The following is a 26,760-nucleotide window of genomic DNA, read 5'->3' on the forward strand; positions in this document are numbered from 1 at the left end:
CGAGATTTGAGGTTTTGTCCCTTTAAGGGCATCAGTCAGGTGTAGTTTTAAACGCAGAATAAGTGCTTTCTACCAGAAGCAGTTTAAAGAATGTCCACCTTGTTTCAAAGCCATATGTTGTTGATTCCTCTTTCCCCCACTGTAGGACAAGATCTAATTGAATGCCCTGACTCTTTATATGAAATGCTTCTCTTTCTATTTAGCGTGTTGTACTTGTATGTGCTAAAAATTTGTGCTTATTGCCAATCCCTTTTATGATTATAGTAATGTATAGAAAATATACATACTTATATGATCTGTTCTTTTTGTTTGACATTTTAATAAAGCACTTAAATGGAAACCCCAGGGTGTGGATTTTTTTCCTAAAAAATAACTCTGTCATTTATTTTGAAGAAAAACAGGTGAGATCTAAACCATACTGACGTCATACAGTACTGTGCAAAAGTCTTAGGCACATGCAAAGAAACGCTGAACAAAGATGCCTTCAAAAATAATGAAATTAAATGTTTCTGTGTTTAAAAAAATACTACAAAGAGCAGTAAACAGTAATAAATGAAACAAAGTCAATATTTGGTGTGACGATCCTTCGCTTTAAAAAAAATGGTAGTCTCAGGTACAATGTGTGCAGTTTTATAAGGAAATGAGCTGTAAGTGTTACTGAGCATCTTGCAGAACCAGCCACAGTTCTTCTGGAGACTTTGACTGTCGCACTTACTTCTTATTTCTGCAGCGAAACCCAGCAGCCTTCATTATGTTTTTTTGTCTGAAAATTTTGTGCTGGAAAACTGATGTTTGGAAATCTAAAATGTTTTTGTACTGAATCAATAATGTAGAATTCATAAAATAAAAATCTATAAAAAAGTTTGTACAAAAAAAAAAAATAGGGTGCCTAAGCCTTTTGAACAGTACTGTATATCATGACATATCCTAATATTCTTGTCCATTAAATTATAAAATAGGGTCCCCTGTTTGATCCTGAGCTCGGGTTGCTGTCTACATTCCGGAGGAAACCCGCGCAGACATGGGGACAACATGCAAAACTCCTCGTCTGTTTGGGTTTCCTCCGGGTTTTCCGGTTTCCTCCCGCAAACATGCTGGTAGGTGGGTTGGCTATCCACCGTGACCCTGACCCGGATAAAGTGGTTATCCTGATGATAAATAAATGGAATTATTTATGCTTATCCTAAACATAGAAAGGCCCCTGGCTATGCTTCACAGACCCCACTTTGAGAACCGTGGCCCTAGGATACTGTTATTCAGTGCTGAGTGAAGTTCAGCAAGACCTCTAGAAATATTTGTTACACACGTGTGCACACCTTATTGCCTCAGTGGCTGCGTTATTAGCTCAACTTATCTACACATTGGCTAGTTTATGAGGTAAACCTATCATACTGACCACTTGGTAGATATAAAGTTACTGAGTGTAGCTCATCTGGTGCTCATTTCAGGTGCATCAGTGTCAGTTTAATGTCTCTCCCTGCTGAAAACTCCAGCAAAACACAGGCCAAGCTGGTCAAACAGGCAAACCATCTTTACCAGCTGCTAAGCTGATCAATAAAGCATTTAGGTTTCCTAATTGGCTTACAGTTGTGGTATTTTCTCAAATATGGAAGGGTAGCTAGCAAAGACGGTGTAGATCAGCTTGACCATCTTGGCCTGAGTACTTTTGATAGTACTTTTGATAGCTGGTCAGACTATAGCTAGATTCTTTCAGCCAGGACGGTCAGGTTAAGATTATCCATCGTCCCATAATCTTAAGCAGACACTGTGAAGGAGTAGAGGAAGGTTAATATGTCCCAAGAAGGTGTGTAAAATGTCCAGGGTCACTGCAGTGCTGAGTATTACAGCCTACTATGGCGGTGCCTTCACTGAATACATGGAGTAGAGGAATCTGACAAACTGCATAGCAACAGATGAACTGCAGTCAGTCATTTACCTGATAAAACAAGCTGTAAGTAAAATGTCTACCTACTAAAATGACCACTGGGTGTATATAATAAGCTGTTAATGCAAAAGAATTACATTAAAAGCGAATTTCCGAGAGAAATCGATCAGTTCAAGCTGATGCTGCCTCCCGAGCTGCATACTACCGTACTAAATAGTATGCCTACTATAGGTGGCGGAGCTCCGCGGCTCTGCATCCTGCTGTAGGGTGCTTACTATTTGTCACACTATTTAGTGCGGTAGTATGCGGTTCTGGACAGAGCCTGAGCTCGTTGAAAGGAGCTGAAGAGAGTGCTGTGCGGTGTGGTGGCGGGTAGAGGGAGGGAGAGGCCACAACAGGCAGAGCATTTTATGTAAATTACAAATAACTGTGTTTAGCACTAATCCCCACCTGTTGTTTTAAGAGAGACGCTGCACAGGGATAACTTGGGAAGATCCGCCATCCAGTGAACGCGCAGCGACCGAGACTTTTTTTTTTTTTTTTTTTTTTTGCGCGAGCTACTAGCCTACTAGCCAGCCTAGCTAGGAATGAGTGTAGGACGCTAGCTGGCTTCTTAGCTAGTGCATTCACATGGACGCTAACATGGAAGGAACCATAAACGCGCTTTATATCCCACGACTTTAGCCTTTAACGAGGTGTTACCGAACAATTTTAAATTCGTCTGTAGCTTTTTTAAAATATATATATGTACACCATGTGCACTTACGCGGCGGCACTGCGCAAAATCTAAATCAAACTCGAACATAGATGGAGCAGGGGCGTTTTGGTTTGAGCTAGCTAGCACAGCTAGCTGGCCTGGCAGATATAACAGAGCACAAAGAGCAACAACAAAAAACAAGTAGTCGCAACACTTTTTAAAGCGGTTTCGTAGTATTTGAGGTGGTTATCTGGTGGAGATTTAAAGCGGGTTAATTTAACAGCCAGCGGTTTGCTTTATGTTGGGAAGCAGATAAAGCTAGCTAGACAGCTAGCCGAGATTGGCTCAGTGTTTTAGCGCCCAGTCCCAAATGAAGGAGTACAAAGTGGTGGTGTTGGGCAGCGGCGGCGTGGGCAAGTCCGCCCTGACCGTGCAGTTTGTCACCGGCACCTTCATAGAAAAATACGACCCGACCATCGAGGATTTCTATCGGAAAGAGATCGAGGTAGACTCGTCCCCTTCGGTGCTGGAGATTCTGGACACGGCCGGAACCGAGCAGTTCGCGTCCATGAGAGATCTTTATATAAAGAACGGCCAAGGCTTCATCTTAGTCTACAGCCTTGTAAATCAGCAGTCATTTCAGGTAAGATCTGTACCTGATCTGCTTCATTCACACACGAGTGTTGCTTTTTTGAGCCAAAAAAAGTATTGCTTTTTAATTATGTTCAAGCAACACCTAAGTAAACCCTCAGTTGCTGGTAAAAATAGAGAGGAAGTCAATATGATCATACACTGAAGTCACAAGACATCATTTCCATGTAACTGAACTAAAAGTGTACTGTGGCCTAAAGGGTTGTAGCACTGACAAACTCATGTTTCTCACTAGGACATCAGACCGATGCGTGACCAGATAGTTCGAGTGAAGCGCTTTGAGAAGGTTCCCCTCATCTTGGTGGGCAATAAGGTGGACCTAGAATCTGAGCGGGAGGTCGCCGGGTCTGATGGCCGAGCTCTGGCACAGGAGTGGGGCTGCCCCTTCATCGAGACCTCGGCTAAGAGCAAGACCATGGTGGACGAGCTCTTTGCTGAGATCGTGAGGCAGATGAACTATGCCACTTTGCCTGAGAAACAGGAGCAGTGCTGCACGGCGTGTGTGATGCAGTGAGGTCCCTGGCCTTACCGCACACTCCACAGGTATGTAGGGCCTGTTTATACTTTGTGCTTTCTGACTTCTGTGCAAAACCATACATGTATCATCTTATTCCACCCATTCACAATTTATCCTCAGGATCCTTTTTGCTGCAGGGCTTTTAAAATAAGCAGCAAATATGCACATGCTTTATTGGTTTCAAGAAAGGCTCCTTATTTTTTTTGGCACCAAAATTATTTGACAGACTCACTGAAAGCAGTGTAGGAGGCTAAATATAATCAAATCTATGTATACAAGAGACAAGTGTGGCATAAAAATTGTCAATAAACAGACAGTTTGTCTCATGTAAATTAAGACAGGACTGCTGCTTAAGCCGAACAGTTCTTGTACTTAATATATGTATTAAGGATGGTTATGGGATTTAGAAGAAAGACTCTGCACATCTTGGAGATCAAACTCTTGCTATAGGTAGTCATTGTGATTCCCCTGTTCCACACTGTGCAGGGTCTACATCAGAGCATTAATCTACTGAAGCATGATTTAGACATCTCTCCTTCTGGCAGTTGTACCCAGGCATTGAGGAACTGAGGGGAAATGCATCAGTACCCAAATTAACACATTTTGCAGTTATTCCTTTTCATGATGTTTGAATTTAATAATTGAACTGTCTTTTATGACAGTAAAATGTAAGTTTTGGGGAGGAGGGGGTGTAAAAATTAAAAAATTCAGTCAAAAATGGCAGACTTTTGAAACTTGTATAAGAAAAGAACAGCACTAATAATGTATGTAGGGCAGAATTAGGCTGATCTCAATTAATCATAATAGTCATGGATGAGAAAAAGTGAAATTCAGGAAGCACCTTCCTCATATTGTTTATGAAGCTGTGCAATACCAAAAGCTGAACAATGACCACAGTAACATCGCTCACTCCTGAGCCGCTTTCACATTCAGGACCCCAACAAAATAAACCTAGTCAGAATCAACTAGATTTCAGCACAGCTGGAAAATAAATAAAACATCACGATTGGGAAAACGGACAAAGTAGTGTTGTTTGGCCCTACAAAGACAGTACAGTGTATCAGACTAGCTGAGCATGGTGACAGACAGCACTGAGAAGCACACCGACCGTGTACACTCAGTCAGCAGCAGCTCTCTATACAAAACAGCAGACACAGACAATCCTGGCTGCCTAAAAAGCAGAGAATATGCAACAATACAAACAAAACAGCAGAAACTCAGAGAGAGATATACTTTATTTAAAAAAAATGTGTAAATTAATTGGCAACCTCACAATAATGAAGAAGCATTGCATCTGTGAGAGGAACACAGGAAGTGCCTCACTCAGTCAGAGGAACAGTGCACAACCAGGACACACACACACACACACACACACACACACACACATTCCTTACTAGACTTTGACAGTTAGTACAAACCATACCAGTTTATTTGTCATTTAATTTTTTTTTTTCAACAGTTTCAAACTTTAAAATATACAGCTTTTGTATTACTATTGAATACTCACATTCCTTTTAATTCAAGCTTTGGTAAATTAGTTCGTCCTGCAAATGTAGCATCTTGAATTGACAAATGCCCATGTCCACCCTGGAAATGTGGCCCAACACATGTGACTATACTGAATTTTTGTCATTCTAAGAATATATGTATAAATTGTTAATGCGGTGGTTATGTATGATCTTTAGTTTTGATCTTAAACAAGCACTGAGGCTGCATTTTACAAATCTGTGATGTCATGTTTGTGTGTTAATGACACATAATGAACTATAGACATATGAGAGGGTCATGTATAGTTGTAGTGTGGTGCATGAGAGGAGCCAGTTGAGGATCGACTGCTTCTCCAGGCAGGCTTGATTCTGTTATCATTAGATCACCCAAAGAATGCGGCATGACAAACTAAACTGCCCGAGTACAGAGACGGCCTGGTGAAGCGTGAAGAAGCAGCACAGTCTAGACTAGTGTCAGGAACAAGAGAGCAGGGAGATTCCCAGCAAAGAAAGAGGAAAATCCGACGTCCTGAATGACAATTCATGTTCCAAAATAACAGGAAACAAGTTCTCCATCTGTGAGGCACCATTCTAGTTGTTACTAACTTCTTGAAACAAGTGTTTTTCAGAATGTTCAAAAATGAGAGAATGACATTTAAAAAACAATCTAATGAAGAAACATTGTTTAGTGGTTTTGTTGCTGCAGTAGAATTTCAAGGAGAGATTCTCAAGGATGTTGTCATCCCTACATGGGGCATTTATATGTTTATTTCAACTGTAAAATATATTCCACTGACCTCTCAGTGCAGATTCATATGAACATAATCCAACTATTCAAATATTAGACTCATTATTTAAATGTGTACAATGAAATTTCGTCTATGGAGACATAAAGCTTTTTATTCCTATAAACACTATCTGCACACAGAGCACATTAGCTTTAAACTGACATTATTTATAGGCTATTTGTTTTTGAATGATTGGGGTTTGAATTAAACCTGTTTAATTCCAGTGACCAGTCAAAAGCCTGTCTATAAGAACTCAGCCAAAAATCATTTGACCCACTTTGAGGAAAACTGTCATAGAATGTTAGTACTCATTTCTGCACAGTGCGTTTCGTTCATGTAGTATACACAGTATTTGGTCTGTTTACATCCTTATAGGCAAAAACATTGATAACATGATAAATAACTTTTGATGTTGATTAGCTGTTACCTAGAAACAAATTTTACTAAATTTAATTTATGCCACATTTTTGGTGTGTTATTTGTAAATCTCTCACATGTACCATTTAGGCATATGTTTAGTCATGCTTTCTGTTGCAAAATAACTGATGTGGTTTGTTTTTTTGGTTTGTTTTCTGCAGCCACAGCACCTGGCAGGAGGCCCTTTTGAACCAGTGTCTGCTTCAGTGATGTTTTGACCCCATGAGCCACACCAGTGTCACTGAGCCGTCTGAACTCAGACCGATGAGGTCACCTGACAAGCCTTGGTTTTGCTGCAGCATAAAGCAGGGACATTGAAATCTCTGACTTTCATCGGTGTCTGTATTGTAGAGCACATATATAATACAGTATATATACAGTATACTGGGTGTTTTTGGGAACTGCATGATAAGCATCAGTGGGAGGGCAGAGGACTTTGGAAACAGGGCCAAATGTGACAGGGCTATTAATATCTATTTTCTTAGAGGGGGAACTACATTATGTATGAGCAGGATTTCTGCGACCTGTAAAATGCTGACGGTGCTCAGTTGTACATCCCCAGGATTTCTTTTAACATTTTATGTTTGATATCTACTTTTAAAGTGATAATAGCCATTACAGAGGTTTGAAGCCTGGACCATCTAACTTTGCTTTTTTTCTGTTTTTCTTCTGTTTTTTTTTAAGACTACAGTATGTATGCTTTTTCCCCCCTCATAATAGTATATTTATTAAAATGTTTAATTACAAAGATGGATACATATTGAATTTTTATGTTCCATTGGCCTTTTTGCTTTTTGTGACAGTATGCATTGTTTCTGAAATGGAGCATTAATGACGCCTTAAATGATTACAGTTTCAAACTTGTGTGTGGAGTTCCATGTTTCCTGTCTCCTCTATTTCTCACCCACACATCACGTACACACTCCCATTGACCAGATCCTCAGTCTACCAGAAAAATCTAAAGCACTCCGCTACTAAATAACCAAAACTTTTCTAAACTTTGTCTATTAACAATGTCATTATATCCAGCTATAGTAAGCAGATATACACTAAGCAGTTTTTTTTAATGAAAATTGTACAGAATTCATTAAGACTGTCGGTGACATCTCAAGAACTAAAATGCAAATTTAGGAGCATTGAACCATGTTATGATAACCATCCAAACCAACAACAAAGGATCAGCTCATAACTTCACATTAGAGCCTATTTAATGTTAAGTACCATGTTTAAATACAATACAAAAGAACACTAGTGCAAGCACTAAATCATTTGGTAGGGAAACTGGCAGAATATTTTAAATATTTATAATTTTGTTAACCTTATTGCTTGTAACTTACACTGGATATAAACAGTCTAAACCCCCCTATTAAAAATTTGTGTTTAAAAAAAAGAAAAGAAAGAAACTAAGATAAATCATATCAGATCTTTTTCCATCTTTAATGTGATATAACAACCAATAAAATTCAAGAGAAAAACAAATAGAAACATTTTAGGGGATAAAAAAAAGAAAAAACTTAGAATAACCTGGCTGCACAACTGTGCACACCCTTTTGTAATGGGAATTGTGACTGTGCTCAGAATTAACCAATCACATTCAAACTCATGTTCAAAAGTATATATCATATACCTGTCCTCAGTGAAGTGATTCTGATTAACCCCAAATTAAGATCAGTTTCATATAAGATCTTGACATCTTGGTTTCATCTGACTGCTGAAGCCATGGTCCACAAAAATCTTACAAGGCATCTACAGGATCTCGTTGTTGACAGGTGTCAATCAGGAGAGGGGTACAAACAATTTCCAAACATTAGATGTACCATGGAACACTGTGAAGGCCATCATTAACAACTGTGGAAAATGGGGCACTACAGTGACATTACCAAGAACACAATGTCCCTCCAAAATTGACGAAAGGACAAGAAGAAAAATTATCAGGAAGGCTGCCAAGAGATCATTAAAGGAGCTGCAGGAATATCTGGCAAGTCCTGGTCACGCATTGCACTACATTACATATTCTTCATGTCTGGGCTACAGGTTAGAGTGAAAAGAATAATCCAAGCCCACAAAATTTTGCCACAAAAGCAAGATAGCTTTTCACCCAAAAAACACCACACCCACCAAACATGCATGGTGGTGGCAGCATCATGCTATGGGGCTGCCTCTGTTCAGCTGGGACTGGAGCTCTAGTCAAGATAGAAGGAATCATGGATAGCTCCAATGGATAATACCAATCTGTTTTGGCCCAAAACCTGCGGGCCTGTGTTAGACAGATGAAGATAAAGAAAATTTCCAGCATGATAATGAACCAAAGCACAGATCCACAAATCCAAAGGAATGAAGATCATCATTTTGGAATGGCCCAGTCAGAGTCCAGATCTAAATCCTGCTGAACGCCTGTGGAATGACTTGAAGAAGACTGTGCACAGGAGATCCCCTTGCAATTTCAAAGACCTGGAGCATTTTTGCAAGGAAGAGTGTAATACATTTGCCAAATCAAGATGTATTAAGTTGGTAGACTCTTACCCCAAAAGACTAAGTTCTGTATTACAAGCAAGAGATGCTTTAACAAAGTATTATGTAAGGGGTGTGCACACTTATGCACCCAGGTTAAGTTTTTTCTTTTCCTTTTTTTCACCTAAAACGTTTAAATTTGTTTTTCACTTGAATTTTGTTGGTTGCTATATCACATTAAAGGTGGGAAAAGATCTGAGATGATTTATCTTGGTTTCATTTTTTCACAAAAACCTGCCATTTGAACATGGGTGTGTTGATATTTTTATGTCCACTGTATAAAACCATACAGTTTATTTGGCTTGTCACTTCACTAAAACGTAGACTACCCTGTTTCTATTAAATTATGGTAATATATACTTTTTTAAAAAATGTATTTTAGTGTAATTTAGATTTTCTCATCACGGTGCAAGACTGAAAATACACATTGCTCATAGACAATGCTTTTTTCTTTCATATTTATTGCTTTATGTTATTCTCCACTCCTTCAGATGGCAGTGGTGTATCAGTCTGTAGGCTAATGTTCAGCATTTTGCTAGCAGCAATCCTACATATTTCGGTTTCTATTTCACAGTTCAGCTGTTTTCTATATGATACGACAGTAATTTTATTCAGAAATAAAAAAAAAAGAAACATAATTAAACTTCTCTTGTTTATTAATAAAACTTCATTCATTTCCGCAAAAAAAAAAAAAAAAAAAAAGAAAGAAAGCAAGCTACTGCTATTGTGAAGGAGACTGTCAGCAGCGCCGCCATGTTTGCTCAGTCTGATAGTTTCTGTGGTCACAGGGGCTCTCGCTATGTAAATAATCACCTCACTGGCACAATGAAGAAAACAGTTTTTGTGACAGTTGGAACAACTTGTTTTGACGACTTGATAGTCACCCTGACTTCAGATGAAGTTGTAGAGGTAGTCAAAGTCAAACGTATATTAACATTTATCTAGATAGTAAATTAAAAGCTGATATTATGACTAGCTGCGGCTAGCCGAATACACTAACGTTAGCCTTAACGACTTAGCATATGTGCTAACTAAAAGTCAGCTAGGCAAAAGAATGGTGCAAATTTCACTTCACAAAATGTCGTTCCTTTTCTGTTTTCTAATCCCAGGCGTTAATACATGGAGGATACACGGACATGGTGCTTCAGGTTGGCCGAGGCTCGTTTATTCCTGATGCACACAGCTGTCCTGGACTGAGGCTCCAAGCTTTTCGTTTTAAAGAGTCCATCGCTGAAAACATTCAGAGCGCAGATGTGGTCATTAGCCATGCTGGTGAGAAGCTACATAAAAACATCATCAACAGGAAGATAAGCTAGTTTATCTCTGTAGATGTTTATTAATGCTTTGGCTGGGCCTAACGAGACTTAATGCAGGGCTTCTCAAACTTTTTGCACACATTTACATTTAAAAAAAATTCCCTCGACTTATCAACTATTCAAACATTAGGGTCATTACAATAATATTTTAGCTGTTTGTTGGGTTTTTTGCTTATTCCTGAAATTTCCACAGACTGGACAGTGCAGTACTAAACTGTTCCTTTCCTTGTCACTGGGGTGGTACTCTCATACAGACACCTTTTACACCTTTAATATGTACACTTGTGTGGCCAAAAGTGTGTGCACACCTGACCATCATATTCGTATGCGCTTTCTGATCATCTCATTCCAGATTTAGTCACCTCTTTGCTGTTATTCTTCTTGTTATACTTCTGGGAATGCTTTCCGCTAGATTTTGGAGTGTGCCTCTGGGAATTTACCCATCAGCCACAAAAGCATTAATGAGATCCGGCATCATGAGATATCGAATATGATGGTCAAATGTCCACACACATTTGGCCATATAGTATATCTTTCATCTCGAAACATAGGTACGTTGTAACTTTGAAATGATTTAAGACACATAAATAGACTGTAATTACTTTTTAGGGTAAAGGGTTAAAGGTACACGACACACATGTTTCTAAGTAAAGTATACACCCTAGGAACCCCTGTACGCTTGCTCATTTATCCAATCAGCCAATCATGGACAGTTGAAGATTAGAGAAAAATCACCTTGTCTTTTTCCAGTCTTCAGCTGTACAATTTCAGTGAATCTGTGCCAATGATAGCCTTGGCTGATAGCTGTGGAACCTGAAATGGCCGCCTGCTGTTGTAGCTCATCCGCCTCATGCTTTTCTGCTCACCACGGTTGTAAAGAGTGTTATTTGAGTTACTATAGACTTCCTGTCAGCTCAGAGCAGTCTGGTCTTTCTCCTCTGATCCCTCTCATCAAGAAGGTGTTTCAGCCTGCAGACCCTCCGCTTTTTTGTTTTTTTTGCACCATTCTGTGTAAACTCTAGAGACTGTTGTGTGTGAAAATCCCAGGAGATCAGCAGTTTCTGAAATACTCAAACCAGATCATCTAGTACCAACACCTACGTCATGGTTAAAGTCACAGAGATCACACTCTTTCCCCGTTCTGATGTTTGATGTGAACATTAACTGATGCTCTTGACCTGTATCTTTTCATGTTATGATTTTTCCCATTAGTTTATTGCATTATAAACTATTATAAACAGCTTAACATGGCTTAATTTGTTAAAACATTGACCTAGAAACACCAAATGACAGATTATAACAGTTGACACACCAGTTGACACATTAAAAAGTGCCCCAAGTGAACATACAAATAAAGAGACAGATCAGACTTTAGAAATGCAAAAACAACAACACATACGTATATAAGATGCATAGTATGAACTGTAATTATACTAGGTGCATTCTTTTGAGGTAGTGTGCAAATACCATGTGTGTTCAGTGCAGGAACTCAGTATTGGACAAGTTATTGTAGGCAAGATATACTGTGTCTAATAAATTTAGTATTAATATGTTCTGGGTGATTGACTGCACAAAAAAATAAATATCATTGGTCTTGGTTGATGAGAATGGTAGCACATGGAAAGAAGTTGTTGTGGTGACGAGCTCTCTTGGTTCGTATGCTTCAGTAGCGCCTGCCTGATGGTAGCTTCCGAAACAGGTGGTTGCCCGGATGGATGGGAGCATTAGCAATTTTCTGGCCCCATGTCCTGGCTCTGGTGGTGAACAAGTCATTGATGGGAGTGAGTAGGCTTGCAATGATCTTCTGAGTAGTACAGATTACTCGTAATAGTTTCTTTGACTGTGAAGAGGAGGAGAGAAACCACACAGTGACAGAGGATGTAAGAATTCTCTCAATGTCTCTGTAAAACTGAACCATTATTGGTCGAGCTACAGTGAGCTTCCTCAACTGCCTCAAAAAGAACATCCTGTGTTGTGCCTTCTCGACAAGGCATGTGATGTTCTCCTCCCATTTAAGTGTATGCGTAATAGTATAGAGCCCAGCTATCTGAAAGGTTCAACAGTGCTTTCAGTGGTGCTGTTGATAGACAGAGGTGGGTGTGATGGTTGGCCTCTGTGGACGTCTGAACACATCTCAACAGGTTTGAGAGTGTTCAGCTACAGGTTATTACTCTCAGGCTGCAAGTTCTGCTGCTTTAATGTGGTAGCAGACTCGTCATTTTCCTTTGTGAGACCAGCCACAATGGTGTCATCTGCAAACCTGATTAGTTTGACCAAGGTGTGGACAGAAATAGAAGTCGTTTGTTATTTAAAAAAAAAAAAAGTAATGGAGAGTGTACGCACCCTTGTGGTGCAACAGTGCTGACTGATAATAATAACTGAACTCTGATAAAATAGGTCAAATCCACACATACTGTCTCCTGTCTGTCAGGCAGTAATCCACTGACAGATTTCAGGTGGAACATCTAGCTGGAGAAGCTTGGCATGCATTTAGGGATGAGAATAGTGAAAGGTGAGCTGAAGTCCACCAAAAAAGGATTCTGGCATAGACACTGATATTGTCCATATGGTCCAGGATGTAGTGGAGGCCCCTTGTTGACTGCATCCTCCACTGAGTGGTTGGTCCTATAGGTGAACTGCAAAGGATCCAGATGGGGGCTTGTTTTCCTTTTCAAAAATGATGTTTGTTATTTGGTGTTGCTTTGTCATTGTTTTTGAGCCACATTAATGCTTCTTCTTCTTCTTCTTAAGCTTTTTTCATGTTAAGCATTTTAGAATGTCCCCTTAAGTTTTCATTTGCTCTGCCCTGTAGTGGTTTTAACTTGGTTTATTTTGTCTTTCTAGGTGCTGGGAGTTGTCTGGAGGTTTTAGGAGCTGGAAAGCCTCTTCTTGTCGTGGTTAACGATAAATTAATGAACAACCATCAGCTGGAGCTGGCCAAGCAACTGCAGGCTGATGGCCATCTCCTCTACTGCACATGCAGGTTTGGGTCATGTAGTTTCATTTCATCTATACACATACACACACTTATGCTCCTTTACTCATTGATTACATACACTTTCCTTGTATCTATATTCATTGACCATTTTATTAGGTATACATTACTGACTGTAGCCAATAGCTATCCTCTGGTCAGAAACTGGTACTAATGAAAGGAGAGAGATTGATTAACATGTTAGAGCATTAAAAAAGGAGCCATAGTCTGTAACTGTACACCTACAAGATCAATCAATGCTAGTTATGTCTAATAAAGTGGCTAGGAAGAACTGTGCTGTGTTGGTTATACTCGTGCATTTGGTGAACACTTTATTAGGAACACTGTACTAATGGCGGGTAGGGCCTTCCTTTGCTCTCAAAACAGCCACAATACTTCATGGCATGGATTCCACAAGATGTTGGAAACATTCCTTTGAGATTCTGGTCCATGTTGACATGATTGCATCATGTAATTCCTGCAGATTTTTCAGGTGCTCTTTCATGCTGTTAATCTCCCCTTCTACCACATCCCGTGGGTGTCCTATTGGATTCAGGTCTGGTGACTGGGAAGGCCACTGAAGAACATTGAACTCATTGTCATGTTCATGAAACCAGTTTGAGACTGCTTTTACTTTGTGACATGTTGCATTATCATGCTGGAAGTGGCCATGAAGGGGTGCACATGGTCAGCAACAATGCTCAAATAGGCTGTGGCATTCAAGCGATGATTGATTGGTATTAATGGGCTCAAAGTGTGCCCTGAAAACATTCCCCATACCATTATACCACCTCCATCAGCCTGGACTGTTGACACAAGGCAGGTTGAGTACATGGATTCATGCTGTTGGCACCAAATTCTGACCCTACCATCTGTGTGCCTCAGAAGAAATCGATATTCATCAGACCAGGCTATGTTTTTCCAGTCTTCAGCTGTCCAGATTTGGTGAGCCGGTGCCTGTTGCAGCCTCAGCTTTCTGTTCTTAGCTGACAGAAGTGGAATCTGATGTGGTCTTCTGCTGTTGTAGCCCATCTGCCGCAAGGGTTGACGTGGTGCATTCTGGTATGTTTTTCTGCTCACCACAGAGTGGTTATCGGAGTTACTGTAGCCTTCCTGTTAGCTCGAACCAGTCTGGCCATTCTACTTTTGACCTCTCTCGTCAACAGGGCATTTCTGTCCGCAGAACTGCCCTCACCAAATGTTTTTTTCTTTATGGCACCATCCCGAGTAAACTCTAGAGACCGTTGTGCGAGAAAATCCCAGGAGATTAGCAGTTATAGAAATACTCAGACCAGCTCATCTGGAACCAACAATATTAAAATCACTGAAATCACATTTTTTCCCCCCGTTCTGATGATTGATGTGAACATTACCCAAAGCTGCTGGCTCATATCTGCATGATTGTATGCATTGCACTACTGCTACACGATTGGCTGATTAGATATTTGCATGAATGAGTAGGTGTACAGGTGTTCCTAGTAGTTCCAGAAGTGTTCGGTGAGTGTATATCAGAGTGACTTGAGAATGGTCCACTGCCCAAATAATATCTGGTACTTTCCTATTGATGGGTACGGTAGAGGGTGGCTGACAAATTGTGTGTAGTGTCCATAGATCGATAGCATAGATCCATAACTGTATACATACTATGAAAGGCATATGCACTCACCGAACACTTTAGTAGGAACACTTGTACACCCGCTCATTCATGCAATGGTGTGGGGAACATTTTCTTGGCACACTTTGGGCCCGTTAATACCAATCAATCATCACTTGTATGCCACAGCCTATTTGAGTACTGTTGCTGACCATGTGCATCCCTTCATGGCCACAATTTCACCATCTTCTAATGGCTACTTCCAGCATGATAATGCACCATGTCACAAAGCAAAAGTCGTCTCAAACTGGTTTCATGAACATGACAATGACTTCAGTGTTCTTCAGTGGTCTTCCCAGTCACCGGATCTGAATCCAATAGAACACCTTTGGGATTTGGTAGAACAGGAGATTAACAGCATGAAAGTGCACATGGAAATTCTGCAGGAATTACGTGATGCAATCATGTCAACATGGACCAGAATCTCAAAGGACTGTTTCCAACATCTTGTGGAATCCTTGCCACGAAGAACTGGGGCTGTTTTGAGAGCAAAGGGAGGCCCTACCCAGTATTAGTATAGTGTTCCTAATAAAGTGCTCAGTGAGTGTATATCTGTTTTTAAAAATATTTTATCATGTCACACATACTGGATAATGTGAATCACTCACACAAGACAACACTGTGTATTAAAAAGAGGTTAACGTACATTACCACACTCATATGGTGTGACATCTGTGGATTTTGGACTGCTTTTATATTTGGTACATCACCCCTGCAAACTGGACCTTAAAGTGACATTAAAATGTGTTTTTAATAGGTTTTTATTTTGAGGACATCCAGAATCAGTTCTTTTAGTACAAATAACACATCTTGATCAGCATGAACAGCTGAGTCTCACCATGCCATAGCACATTTTCATCATTTGCTTATTCTGTCATCTTTGTAGTGCACACAGTAGAGTCATAAATTTATTAAAACAAAAAACAAATTTTGACCAGCAGTGAAGTCTGTTTTCTTCCCAACATCATATTTGTTACATTTATCTGATTCTCAATGCCAAAAGCTTGTTTCCATGTGTGCAAGTAATAGTTTAGGAATTCACATGCTCACATCAACAGTTTTTATTATAATATACTATTTTTTGCACAGTATGCAGTCATCAGTTTTCAGACCCTGACTCTTCTTTTTTTCCCCGCTGTTTCTAGCACTCTTGCAGAGACTCTGCGTGACATGGACCTGTCCACACTGCTGCCATTCCAGCGTGGTCAGCCTGAAAACTTCGCCCAGTTTTTGGACAAAGCAGTTGGATTTGTTTGACTGTTGCTGGATGTTTTGTGTTGAACGTCAGTGTGGAGAGAAATTGCACAACAAAACACATTTTTGGAGAATAGCAGACTGTCAAATGGCACTGATTTTCTCAGGTCAAGGACTGTGGCAAACTAATCAAAGATAAATATTGGTATTGTAACTTTATAATACAGAAACTGATTTCAGTAGCAGCATTATACAATAGCGACTTTATAATGTTATATAAATAAATAAATAAATAAATAAATAAACATACATACATATATATTTCTTTTCTAAATGATTAATAAAATATTTTTCTACTAAGACTGTTCCACCCACGTCTTTCTCTGAATGAATGACATATATATGACGTAGACAGTGAGCACATGGGAGGAAGTTTTAAAATGCAGAAGCACGTCCTAGCCGACATCCTGTGTTTTGTAAGCCGCATCTGTCACACAGCTCTCGCTTGAGAGTGTTAATATGACTTATTTACCAGTGACCATTATTTTACCAGGATGCCTTTTATTTTTTTTTCAGGGATGCTGGTCTAGATCTCAGTTCTCTCCTCGTAAGTAAAATACTTATTTTTATTAATTATGCATTTAATAATTAATACTGTTTGAATCAATCAACAAAAATAAACATGGATCTTAATTGTTTCAAATACTGGAAGTAATGAGGAAAGTTATTTGTGAATGTAGTACAATTTAAAATATCAAAAAATAAAATCAACTATATCATTTTCTTTGGTGTAGAGTTTACACTTCAATGAAAAATGGGTCTGGAAAGTTTGTGGGGATTCCCCATGCGTCACTTGTGACATTAAGATTTGTGCTGATTAATTTTCTTTTTTTTTTTTTATCAGCCTGATTGATGTTATTTAACATTTTCTTATGTTTTTTATATATTTGTATGCAAAATGTAATGTACTCTGTAAGCTGTCACTTTTCTGACATGGGAAAGTCTTTAGAGCGGAGTGCTTTATGGTAACATGGCAAGATGAATTTTTGTTATATTAGCTTAAAAAACAAAATTGGTGAGCAAACAACGTCTTTTATAGCTGTTACAGCGTAGGTGGTGGATCAATATCTAACTTGGTTCATAGTCATCCCACAACATATAATTATGACATGTTCTTTAATAAAAACCTGCAATCATTGGCAGTTTACTGTGGAATAAAAGGAATAAACCACTTCAGGACATGCTGTTATTGGAAAAAAAAACCTTTTTGTTGCTAACAATAACTCTGCTTCATATCAAGCAGCATCACACCACCCAACTGATGATTATTTTCCTATAGCTGCATTATTTCCTATTATGCTGCATTGTTTTTTATTCCTAACAGAATGTATTGTCACATGAGAGTGTGAATGTAGAGAAGAGTGGAGTATTAGCACTTAATCCAACATTCATGTTTCCTTACTGTTACTCTCCGTTACAAAAGCTTGTGCTTGTTACTGGTTGGTCGATGGAAATGTAGCATTATGGTTCTTCAGTGCTGGGTCCTTTAACAGCCTGGCTTACTTTTACTTTGGGTAAAAGACTCATCCAAATGAATAAATGTAAATGAATAAAATGAGAACATTTCCCATGCATGCGCTACTATGTTTTGAAGATCATGTCTTGTATTCCAGGTGCAGATGGGAGTTGTATCAATACGGGTTACAAGGTCAACATCAGCTGTTTGATCATCAATCTGGAGTATGTCGAATGCAACTGGACCAAACCACAGATGCAGCAGATAAACTACACCTTCAGTAGTGTGTAAGTCTGTGGTGCACATTTTCCACTCCAGCATCTACACTGTTCATCAATTTCTGTAGTTTATGGTTGACACAGAAAAAAGATATATTAATGCATTTCTTGCTCCTCAGATTTTTGCATAATTCGTCTCGTGAGTGTCCGCAGTACCTCCAGGAGCACCGTCAGAATGTAGGCTGCAGGATCCCCCTTGGGGCCCCACTACGGCGATTTGATCCTTTCCACACAAAGCTCTCTGTTGGAAGAAATCAGTCAATCTGTAAAAATTACACAACTCTAAAACACAGAGGTAAGAGAGAACATCAGAAGGATTTTTTGATAGGCAGTTCTGTCCTCTGAGATTAGTTGTACAGGTAACATTTCATTCGTTGCCTGTGCATTAAGGAAAGATTTGTCTTATTTGAATTTCAAGTGATGTTTGATATGTCAAACAAGTTCAAATTTGTACTAATTCAACAAATAAGAACTTGCTAAACCTTTTTTTTATTATTTTCTTACAGTGGTGGAAATCACAACCTAACATTATCAGAGATATTATATTTATTACTGAGCTTATATTTATAGGCTACTTAAATAAACATTTTGTCTTGAATGGGTTTAATCCAGACCTCAGTAACAAATGTCATATTGAATGTATGAAAATAATAAATAATAAATAATCAAAATAATTTCTGTGAATGAAAAGTTTGGGAATTAAAAGGCTATTTGGCCTCAATTAATAGCCAAAATACTATTGTCCAATTTTAAATAATAAGCCCACTATGTGAACAGTTGGATTATGCTCATAGATTAATTTGTGAATTTAATCCAACTGTTCAAATCTGTACTAAGGAGGTCTGTGGATTTTAAAAGCTTAAGTAGAAGTGTGGAAGTGAAAGCTTTGAGAACACGTACTCAAATATAGCTTTCAATCAATAAACATTATTACCAATTTAACACTGCAGAGGTTGCTCATGGATTATGTGCTGTTTGTATGTCCAGTGAAGCTCGACCCTCCCCAAAACCTGTCTGTGAATGCGAGTGGTAGAGAAGGAGAGGTGTGCGTGCACTGGATAAGGAGTAATATCAAGAAGGATTGTGTGAACTATACAGTAGGCTATCGGAAGGCCTCTGGCCCATGGAAGGTAAGCAACCTGGCTTAATGTGGTGATGTCAGAACTGTGGCTGTAACATTCAGTGGCATGAGCAATCACTTCTGGACTCGTGGACACAATTTTGGTTCATGAACATGAATATCCATGTGTCAAAGGGTTATGTGGAGTGGAGTATAAATATAAAGGGTAATAAACCAACTAAGGGCTATAATGTAAAATGAAAATGGATCAATATCATTAGTGTAATGTGATCCACTGCAGTTAATCCATGACTCAACTGTAATTGTGTTGCATTTAGTGTGTCCATTTTGTTAAGATGGTTAGAAATTGTATGTGCACAGTGGTACAGCAAGGAATGTTGCTGCCTCATAGCTCCATGATCCAGGGTTTGATCCCCTGAACCGCATGGAGTTTCACATGTTCAAATGTGTGAGTCTGTCTGTGTGTATGGGTGTGTGTGTGTATATGTGAGAGAGAGAGTGTCTATCTGTGTGGGTGTGGTTGTGTGTGTGTGTGTGTGTGAGAGAGAGAGAAAGAGAGTCTGTCTGAGTCTGTCTGTGTGTATGTGTGAGAGAGTGAGAAAAGAGAGTGAGAGAGTGAGTCTGTGTGTGTGTGTGTGAGAGAGAGAGAGAGAGAGTGTCTGTCTGTCTGTCTGAGTCTGTCTTTGTGGGTGTGTGAGAGTTTTTGTGTGTGTGTATGTGAGAGAGAGGGAGGAAGAGAGAGCGAAGAACACTTCTTTTTAGTGTTCATCAGTTTACCATTTTTTATGCTGCTTGCACAATGTGCACATGTAATCATTGTGTTAAATGGAATTTATTTAGCATTAGACAGGTCATCTTCTATCAGATGAATAATATGACTTTTATCTTTCTGTCCTATACAGATTTCCACTCCAACGCTCTACTCTTCATACTGCGTGTCTCCTGTGTCCAGTGGAGTCACGTATACATTCCAAGTAAGAAGCAGCATGTCAGATATGTGTGGTGCTTCTGATTTTTGGAGTGATTGGAGTGATCCAGTACAGTGGAATAACAACAAAGGTACCGGAGTGTGGAGATATTCACTACATCAGTGCTAAAAATAAGTGTCCTTTTCACCTAGTAATATCCTGTTCACAAACTTTTTTCCTTGCCTATATTTCTTTCTAGATGTAAGGACAACAGCACAGCGTCAGGTGTACTGGCATGTGTTGGGCTCTGTTCTGGGAGTCATTATCCTCATCAGCCTTTCTTTACTGTTGTGCTATAGTGAACGGTAAGGCACATACACAGATTTACACATATCTTTACCAGTGTTTTGGCCGTTTTTTTTTTTTTTTTTTAAGTCTTGCCCTTGTTACTTGAAGGATTAAAGTTGTTTTCGTTCCTGTGGTACCTGACCCAAGCAAGAGCCTGCAGGATTTATTCAAGAAATATAATGGCAATGTTGAGGTATCTAAATATCGATTCTTTATTGTTTCTTGAAATAATTTAACCATTTAACTACATTATCCCTCACACCATTTCCAAATCTTCCTCCTCAGAGCTGGGTTTATATCTCCAGGGAGCTGAAGGATGCTTTTGAGCCAGATTACACAGAGTCTCCATGTGTTGTATGTGAACCAAGTCCCACTTCTGAAACTAAAACTAAGGATGGTCCTACGGAGCAGCCTGTCTCTTAAATCTATTGTACTCTTTCATTGCTGTTAATGGGTCCAAGCCAACTGGAAGATTTACATTTATCTTTACTTCATTTGGCTGATGCTTTTATTCAAAGAGACTTACAATAGAAACATCAAGATCATGTTTCATACTTTTGATACTGAACATTAGTTCACCCAGTCTTTATAAATAAAGGTGATTGTGCTACTTGAAGATCATCCAAGTATATTTTGGCAGTCTTGAATGCTCATGTTTTTCATTCTGCCTTACTTGGATTACCATGAGTTCCTTTTCTGTTCAGCATGTTTCTGATGGCGAAACACAACCTCAGCCAAAGTTGATGGAGGCCTGCTGTAGGAAAGACCTTTATTCCTGTTAGTAGCAGGGTTCACTTGTCTTTAAAAAGTCTTTAAAAGGCTTGATTGTTTTAAACAGATATTGTCATGGTTTAAAATGTACTTAATTTTGAGTAAATAACTGAACAGTAGTTGATTTTTTTTTTTCATTTGGATGTCCAAGTGGTGCTGTGACAACAATGCAGGCTTTATTGGTAATTGGAGTACTTGGCAGGTCAAATCTGACCTTTTAGGGAGGGTAGATAACCACCTCACATGGGAAGGTGCTGCTTTCATTTCTTGTAACATAGCTTATAGTTTTAGAACAGGCCTAGTTAATCAGTGACAGTCTTGGCTTGGGACAAATCCAACCTTGAGGTATCACTCAGGTTCCTCCATGTAGAGACAATGTGTCTGTTCTCTGAGCTAAACATAATCAAAAAATGTCAAAATTCTCAAAGTTTGTTCTAATAATCAGAATAAATGCCAAAATCACCACAAGCATCATTGATCTGAACCTAGAGCGGCTAAATATCAGATCTCTTGCATCTAAAATGCTTATTGTAAATAAAGCCATAACTGATCAGGGATTTAACATACTTTTAACAGAAACTTGGATTAGACCAAATAAGCATGTAGCTTTAAAAAAGCTAGCCCTCCTAAAAAAAAAAAAAAAAAAACAGCTATATACACCACGCTCCGCTAAATTGGCCAAGAAGAATATTTATAATGATACTCTTGGTATTACATAGAAATCTGTGTAAGAATTTTAACTTAATTTGTAGTACTCTTTATTAACATAGTGAACATAGCCACAAAACAAAAGACTACTCATTTATTTCCACTAATTACTATTTGCAGGCCACCAGGAACCTATTCTGAACTTCTACAGGAATTTGCAGACCTCCTCTGGAATCTAGTTGTCTCAGTATAAACAGCAGCAATCACTGGAAACTTCAATATTAATTTTGATCAGAACATAAAAGGACTTTTTGGCAGACAAACCCCAGAAAAAATCAGACAGCAGAAAATGAGTGGTAAGTGAGCTCCATTTCAGTGTTAGTGTAGATATTGTGGTTTACCTGTGTAGGGCAGAGGAGGTCTGCCGTAAGTGCCGTGGGTGGGGGCCTTCCAAAGCTATGTTCCCCAGGACGTTACTGAACCACGATCCGGCCATGAGATGGCAATTTTCTTCTTTTTTTTTTCTCAATTAAATGAAAACAAATCACACCTCATTTCTTTTTGGTCCATCCAAATCTGCTAATATTCTATTAAACGACTTAGGAGTACAGGCAAAATAAGTTCGAGAAAAATATGGGAAGAATATTGGTGTTTTATTCAATAGTGAGAGAGATTTGATCAGCAAATCAACACTGTGGTAAAGATTTTTTTTTTTTTAATCGACTTTTTTAAGCAATTCTAAAATCAAGGCAGTTCTGTCTTTTCAAGACTTGAAAAAAGTTTATTCATGCTTTTGTTTCATCTTTTTACATTATTGTAATTTACTGTCTTTGGGCATCAGTAAGGTTTGTGTTGATTGCTTACAGTTGCAAAATGCAGCTCAAGAGTACTCAGTGACACCAAGAAAAGTGACCTACAGCTACAAGCTGGAGATGTTCTGTTGAAAGAATCCCAAGTTAAGAGTAATGAATGGCCTACAGTGCTCCACTCCTGGCCGATACCTCTCTCACGTAGATATGAGAGTCACGAGACAAAGCACCACCAAAATATATCTAAGACCTGTCTCAGATGTGAGGTGATTGTCTGTAGGAAAAACAGAGACTTGGTGGTATGAAATACTTTACCAAGCAGGGAGTGTGCTGCTTCTATAGAACACTGAGCTTTACTAAATGAGCTACAGGGAATACTGTTGCTACGGTTACCATGATGTAATTTACAATCAATACATGTTTTGATTAAAAGCATAGACTGTTGAGATTAATAACATCTTTTCTTATTTTTGAACAGTTTTCTTGTTCAAAAATTTCAAATACATCTATGTAAGTAATTATCAACTCTGTTAATGTATAGACAAATTCTATAATTTGTACATCTTTGACAAATGACTTTACATGATCAATTTATTGTTAACGCTGAGTTATGTATATAGTTAATTAAAGTTAATGCCTGGGATAGCAGGGCTGAGTCTTTCAAAGAAACAAAAAGACATCAATATAAAGTTTAATTTTTGGTATCCACATTAGATACTTGCTGTGAACAAATGTCTTTAAAGTAGATTATTTTGGATTTTTGTGGAACCAGGCTGATGGTGGAGCTGGGACTGATTCCTTCTAGCCCAGAGAATAGATTCATGTAGCCTGTAAGTGAAGGCCAAGACACACCCTGGATTTTATGTGCATTTGTGCTGATATTTTTCTGCCAGCTTCACTGACACATCCATAAGATATCATCTGCAGTGACTGAGAATATGAATGAAGTAGATTATGCAGTGTATCATCCTTTTTTTCTTCCAAAATGCCTGGAGAAAAAACTAAAAGTAGATAGACGATAGATGTATAGAAGTACACGTTGTACAAAGCACATATTACGCAAAAGGACAGAAGACAGAACTGTAAGTTTATTGTCTTTGGTTTGACCAAAAGGATTACCATGTTTATTATTTGGATGAAACACGGCATCAACCCAGTAGAGCATTACAGACATCATGCCCTTAAAACAACAGGAAATCACAAATGTAGCTGTCTGTCTGCCTTAAAATGTGTGCCTGTATATGTGTTTGTATGTATAATAGTGTATTAGTTTGCCCAATATCATTTTTAGTACGCCATCAACTCAACCTTGTGGAATTTCTTTATGCAGATTTGAATCTGCATACTCCAGCCACACCAAGTTTAATAACATGATCTGCATTTGACCTGCTTTTATAAAGACAAATGTTTACCAAGAGAAAGAATAATTGCCATGTTCTCATTTAAATACCTTTTTAAATAGTTTGGGCATGTTAATAAATCTTTATTTTAAGACGGTTTGGGCATCTCAGAGCATAGTGCCTCGTACAAGGGGGCTATGTATTTAAATTATGTTCCTTTATTGGGGGATGGGGTTGGGTGAGACTATAAGGAGTTGCAGAAACATTGTATTATAGTTGTAATATTACAGCAGTGACTAAAAATGTGAAATCTCTACCCCTGCTGTTTTTTCAGTTGTGTGGTAGCAAATACTTTCCTTTATTAACAAGCCATTCAAAATTGGTTCATGGCTGTTAATCAGCGTTCAACTCAAAAGAGACAAAGGCTGTGTCCCAAACTGCATGATATCTTTCTAATTAGGTGCCTACACCTTAATATGTGACAGCCGGTGGGGCACTCTTTCCTCACCACCCCATCGTTGATTATTTTCCTATAACAGCAATTCCTGAAATGTTATATTCCTCTTACACCACAGAAATTTGCCAACAGTTAAAATCTTTATTACTTAAAGAAAGACATTTCATATTTTTATCACTTTATAGTTACATTTAAGTTTTGTGGAACGTCTATGAAACAAGTTAGTGCCTGATATCGCTTGCTTTATAGCAGCTATAAACGTTCACTCCCTTTTTTTTTTTTGGCTCTTGAAGTTGTATAAAAAAAATGCAACTTGTCATGTTACAGAGAAACCAGAAAGTCTGTCTCTGTCCTGAAGACTTTCCTGTGACAGAAAACATACTGATAGTTAAAGCACTAACCCTGGAGACTCTTTACAGAAAACCTCACCATATCACAGAATATGCTTTTTCTTCATTAAATAAAATTTATTTTTAAATCTGTTTATTAGTTTTAGATTTTGTGGTGCATCTGCAAATCCCTGTGAATTAACTGTTACTAAAGGAACAATGATGTATTAGATTGAGTTCATTAATATATACCTGTGGTTTGCAGTGCAGCCACAATACTGTCAGAGCCTCTGTTATAGAAAATTAATCAACACCTTCTGACTAATCAGCATTGAGTATTCAGCATCATTGTGGTCTAATCAATCTTAAAGAATGTTGGGGGTTGTCTTTATGAATATTAATTATTAGAGTGCAGTGTCAAGGAAAACCATCAGTGGAATGGAGAGACAGAAACAAAGCACTTTGTACCACTATTTAAAATACAAGGCATGATTTTATAGGGTACAAATCATGTAAGATGTGTTTCCTAGACACAAATGATATAGAAAATGCCAGAAAATAATAACACAGGCCCTTTAAATGTAGCTTTGCCATGACACACATGCTAAATGACATCATTCTGCCCCACAGTGTCACTGTTACAGTCCGCAACAAAGACAAACTGACCTGCGGGCATCAGGTGCCAGCTTTCTACTGCACATTACTGTGATGTTTGTCTATATAACACATGGCGGTAGGTCATCTGTGATCTCTGTCGAAATTTATTTGAAACTAATGCACTTGCACTAATATGGAATAAAATTTCAACATGTAATTCTTTATTTCCTATCACTTGATTTTTTTTTTCTTTTTGGTTGGTTGATTATGGTAACATACTCAAATATTGATTTGAATACCTATGTTTAGAGAACGAGCAGTTCTTGGTCAACACCAACTGCTCCATCATTTGCCTGCTGCAGTACGTGAGATCCAAGCTAGGACTAACTGCGTCAGGTATACACATTCAAAACATGCTGTTGGAGAATTTCCTCTGTTCTCTAAATAAGATGCAGCAGACAGTCATTCAGATCAAATGGAGAGAAGTTAATTATTTCTCTGCAGAGTGAACACACTTCAGCAATACAGCAGGAGTGAGTTGTCCTTGAGAGGAAGCGTTCCTCTTTTGTAGTGAGGTGTAAACAATAAAACAGTTCCGCATAGATTACAAAATAATGAATATTCTTAACTGTATAGAAAGGGCAGACAAGTTTCACATCTCCTTATTATGTATCAACAGCTTCAGCAGGTGCTTCCCTATAAGCTTATGCATATACTGTAATTTTGATAGGAATCCTAGCAGTACTATTAAAAAAAAAAAAAAAAAAAACAGTGATTACAGGAACATCATGTAATAGCAAAACTTCCCCAACACATGCCAGTCCACAAATCATTCTTGGTTACATGAAATGATCTTGAACGGAAAAAGTGTGTAATGAGTCTTATCTTCACAGCTGACTTTGATGTAAATATTTCAGGCTCGCTCTTAACACATACTGGCTGGTGTCTACTTACACCTGTGGCTCACCCAGCATTAATGAAGCGCTCATGTCATTAATGTTACGTGTTTCACGCTCTGCCTAATGGAAGGTGCAAAGAGACACTGGCTTTATACAACATCCCTAAAATGTTTTCTAGCATAATTAAGTGTGTGTGTGTGTGTGTGTGTGTTTTAGAGTTAGTGGATCTGTGCGATGAAACAGGAGCACTGCTCTTCATGTTCAGACACCTCCAGGATTATGCGAGTCAAATATTAACCCCTCACAAAACATATATAGTATGCACCATCAACCGTAAGTTCTTATTTCTGAAGACTTTGTTTTCGGTAAGAGAGAAAGGTCACCGTAAAAAAAAAAAAAAGCTCACTGTGCATGATGTAAAAATGGAAAAGGGGAAAAAACTCATTTTGCATTTTCTCTTCTTTACTTCAGGTAATTCTAATGGAGCATATATCTCCATCACCCCACATGTGGCAAATCCTGACTCGGCTCTACAGGGTAATATATCACAGAGAGTTAGATGCATTTTCTGAAATTGATTGTACAGATGTAATAATAAAGTACTAATAATACATTTTAATAATAAAGTGCACATACTTACACATACTAATACTGGGAGCCTGTTTGCTCTCAGAACAGCCTCAAATCT

General features: G+C 38.5%; 3 protein-coding genes across 4 annotated transcripts; all 3 read left to right on the top strand.

Annotated features, from left to right (window-relative positions):
* Positions 1-2,199: 2,199 nt before the first annotated feature.
* Positions 2,200-7,302, top strand: rap2c (RAP2C, member of RAS oncogene family). The gene is made up of 3 exons (XM_026918316.3): positions 2,200-3,225; positions 3,469-3,776; positions 6,604-7,302. The coding sequence occupies exons 1-2, from the start codon at positions 2,953-2,955 to the stop codon at positions 3,745-3,747; spliced, it is 552 nt and encodes a 183-aa protein (XP_026774117.1). The 5' UTR covers positions 2,200-2,952; the 3' UTR covers positions 3,748-3,776; positions 6,604-7,302.
* Positions 7,303-9,667: 2,365 nt separating this feature from the next.
* Positions 9,668-16,451, top strand: zgc:92907 (uncharacterized protein LOC436733 homolog). Its single transcript, XM_026918319.3, has 4 exons — positions 9,668-9,862; positions 10,063-10,225; positions 13,114-13,252; positions 16,043-16,451. Exons 1-4 carry the CDS (start codon positions 9,707-9,709, stop codon positions 16,152-16,154), a joined length of 570 nt encoding a protein of 189 aa, XP_026774120.2. The 5' UTR covers positions 9,668-9,706; the 3' UTR covers positions 16,155-16,451.
* On the top strand, positions 16,157-20,843 carry il2rgb (interleukin 2 receptor, gamma b). 2 transcript variants are annotated; one of them, XM_026918318.3, is made up of 10 exons: positions 16,157-16,296; positions 16,453-16,567; positions 16,668-16,698; positions 17,765-17,894; positions 18,005-18,180; positions 18,873-19,015; positions 19,869-20,025; positions 20,134-20,239; positions 20,331-20,415; positions 20,508-20,843. In XM_026918318.3, exons 2-10 carry the CDS (start codon positions 16,514-16,516, stop codon positions 20,643-20,645), a joined length of 1,020 nt encoding a protein of 339 aa, XP_026774119.3. In that variant the 5' UTR covers positions 16,157-16,296; positions 16,453-16,513; the 3' UTR covers positions 20,646-20,843. The 2 variants fall into 2 exon arrangements, with proteins under 2 accessions (XP_026774119.3, XP_026774118.3); XM_026918317.3 differs by lacking the exon at positions 16,157-16,296 and having other exon boundaries at positions 16,453-16,698.
* Positions 20,844-26,760: the final 5,917 nt, after the last annotated feature.

This window comes from Pangasianodon hypophthalmus, chromosome 7 (assembly GCF_027358585.1).
Source record: "Pangasianodon hypophthalmus isolate fPanHyp1 chromosome 7, fPanHyp1.pri, whole genome shotgun sequence".
Lineage (NCBI taxonomy): Eukaryota > Metazoa > Chordata > Actinopteri > Siluriformes > Pangasiidae > Pangasianodon > Pangasianodon hypophthalmus.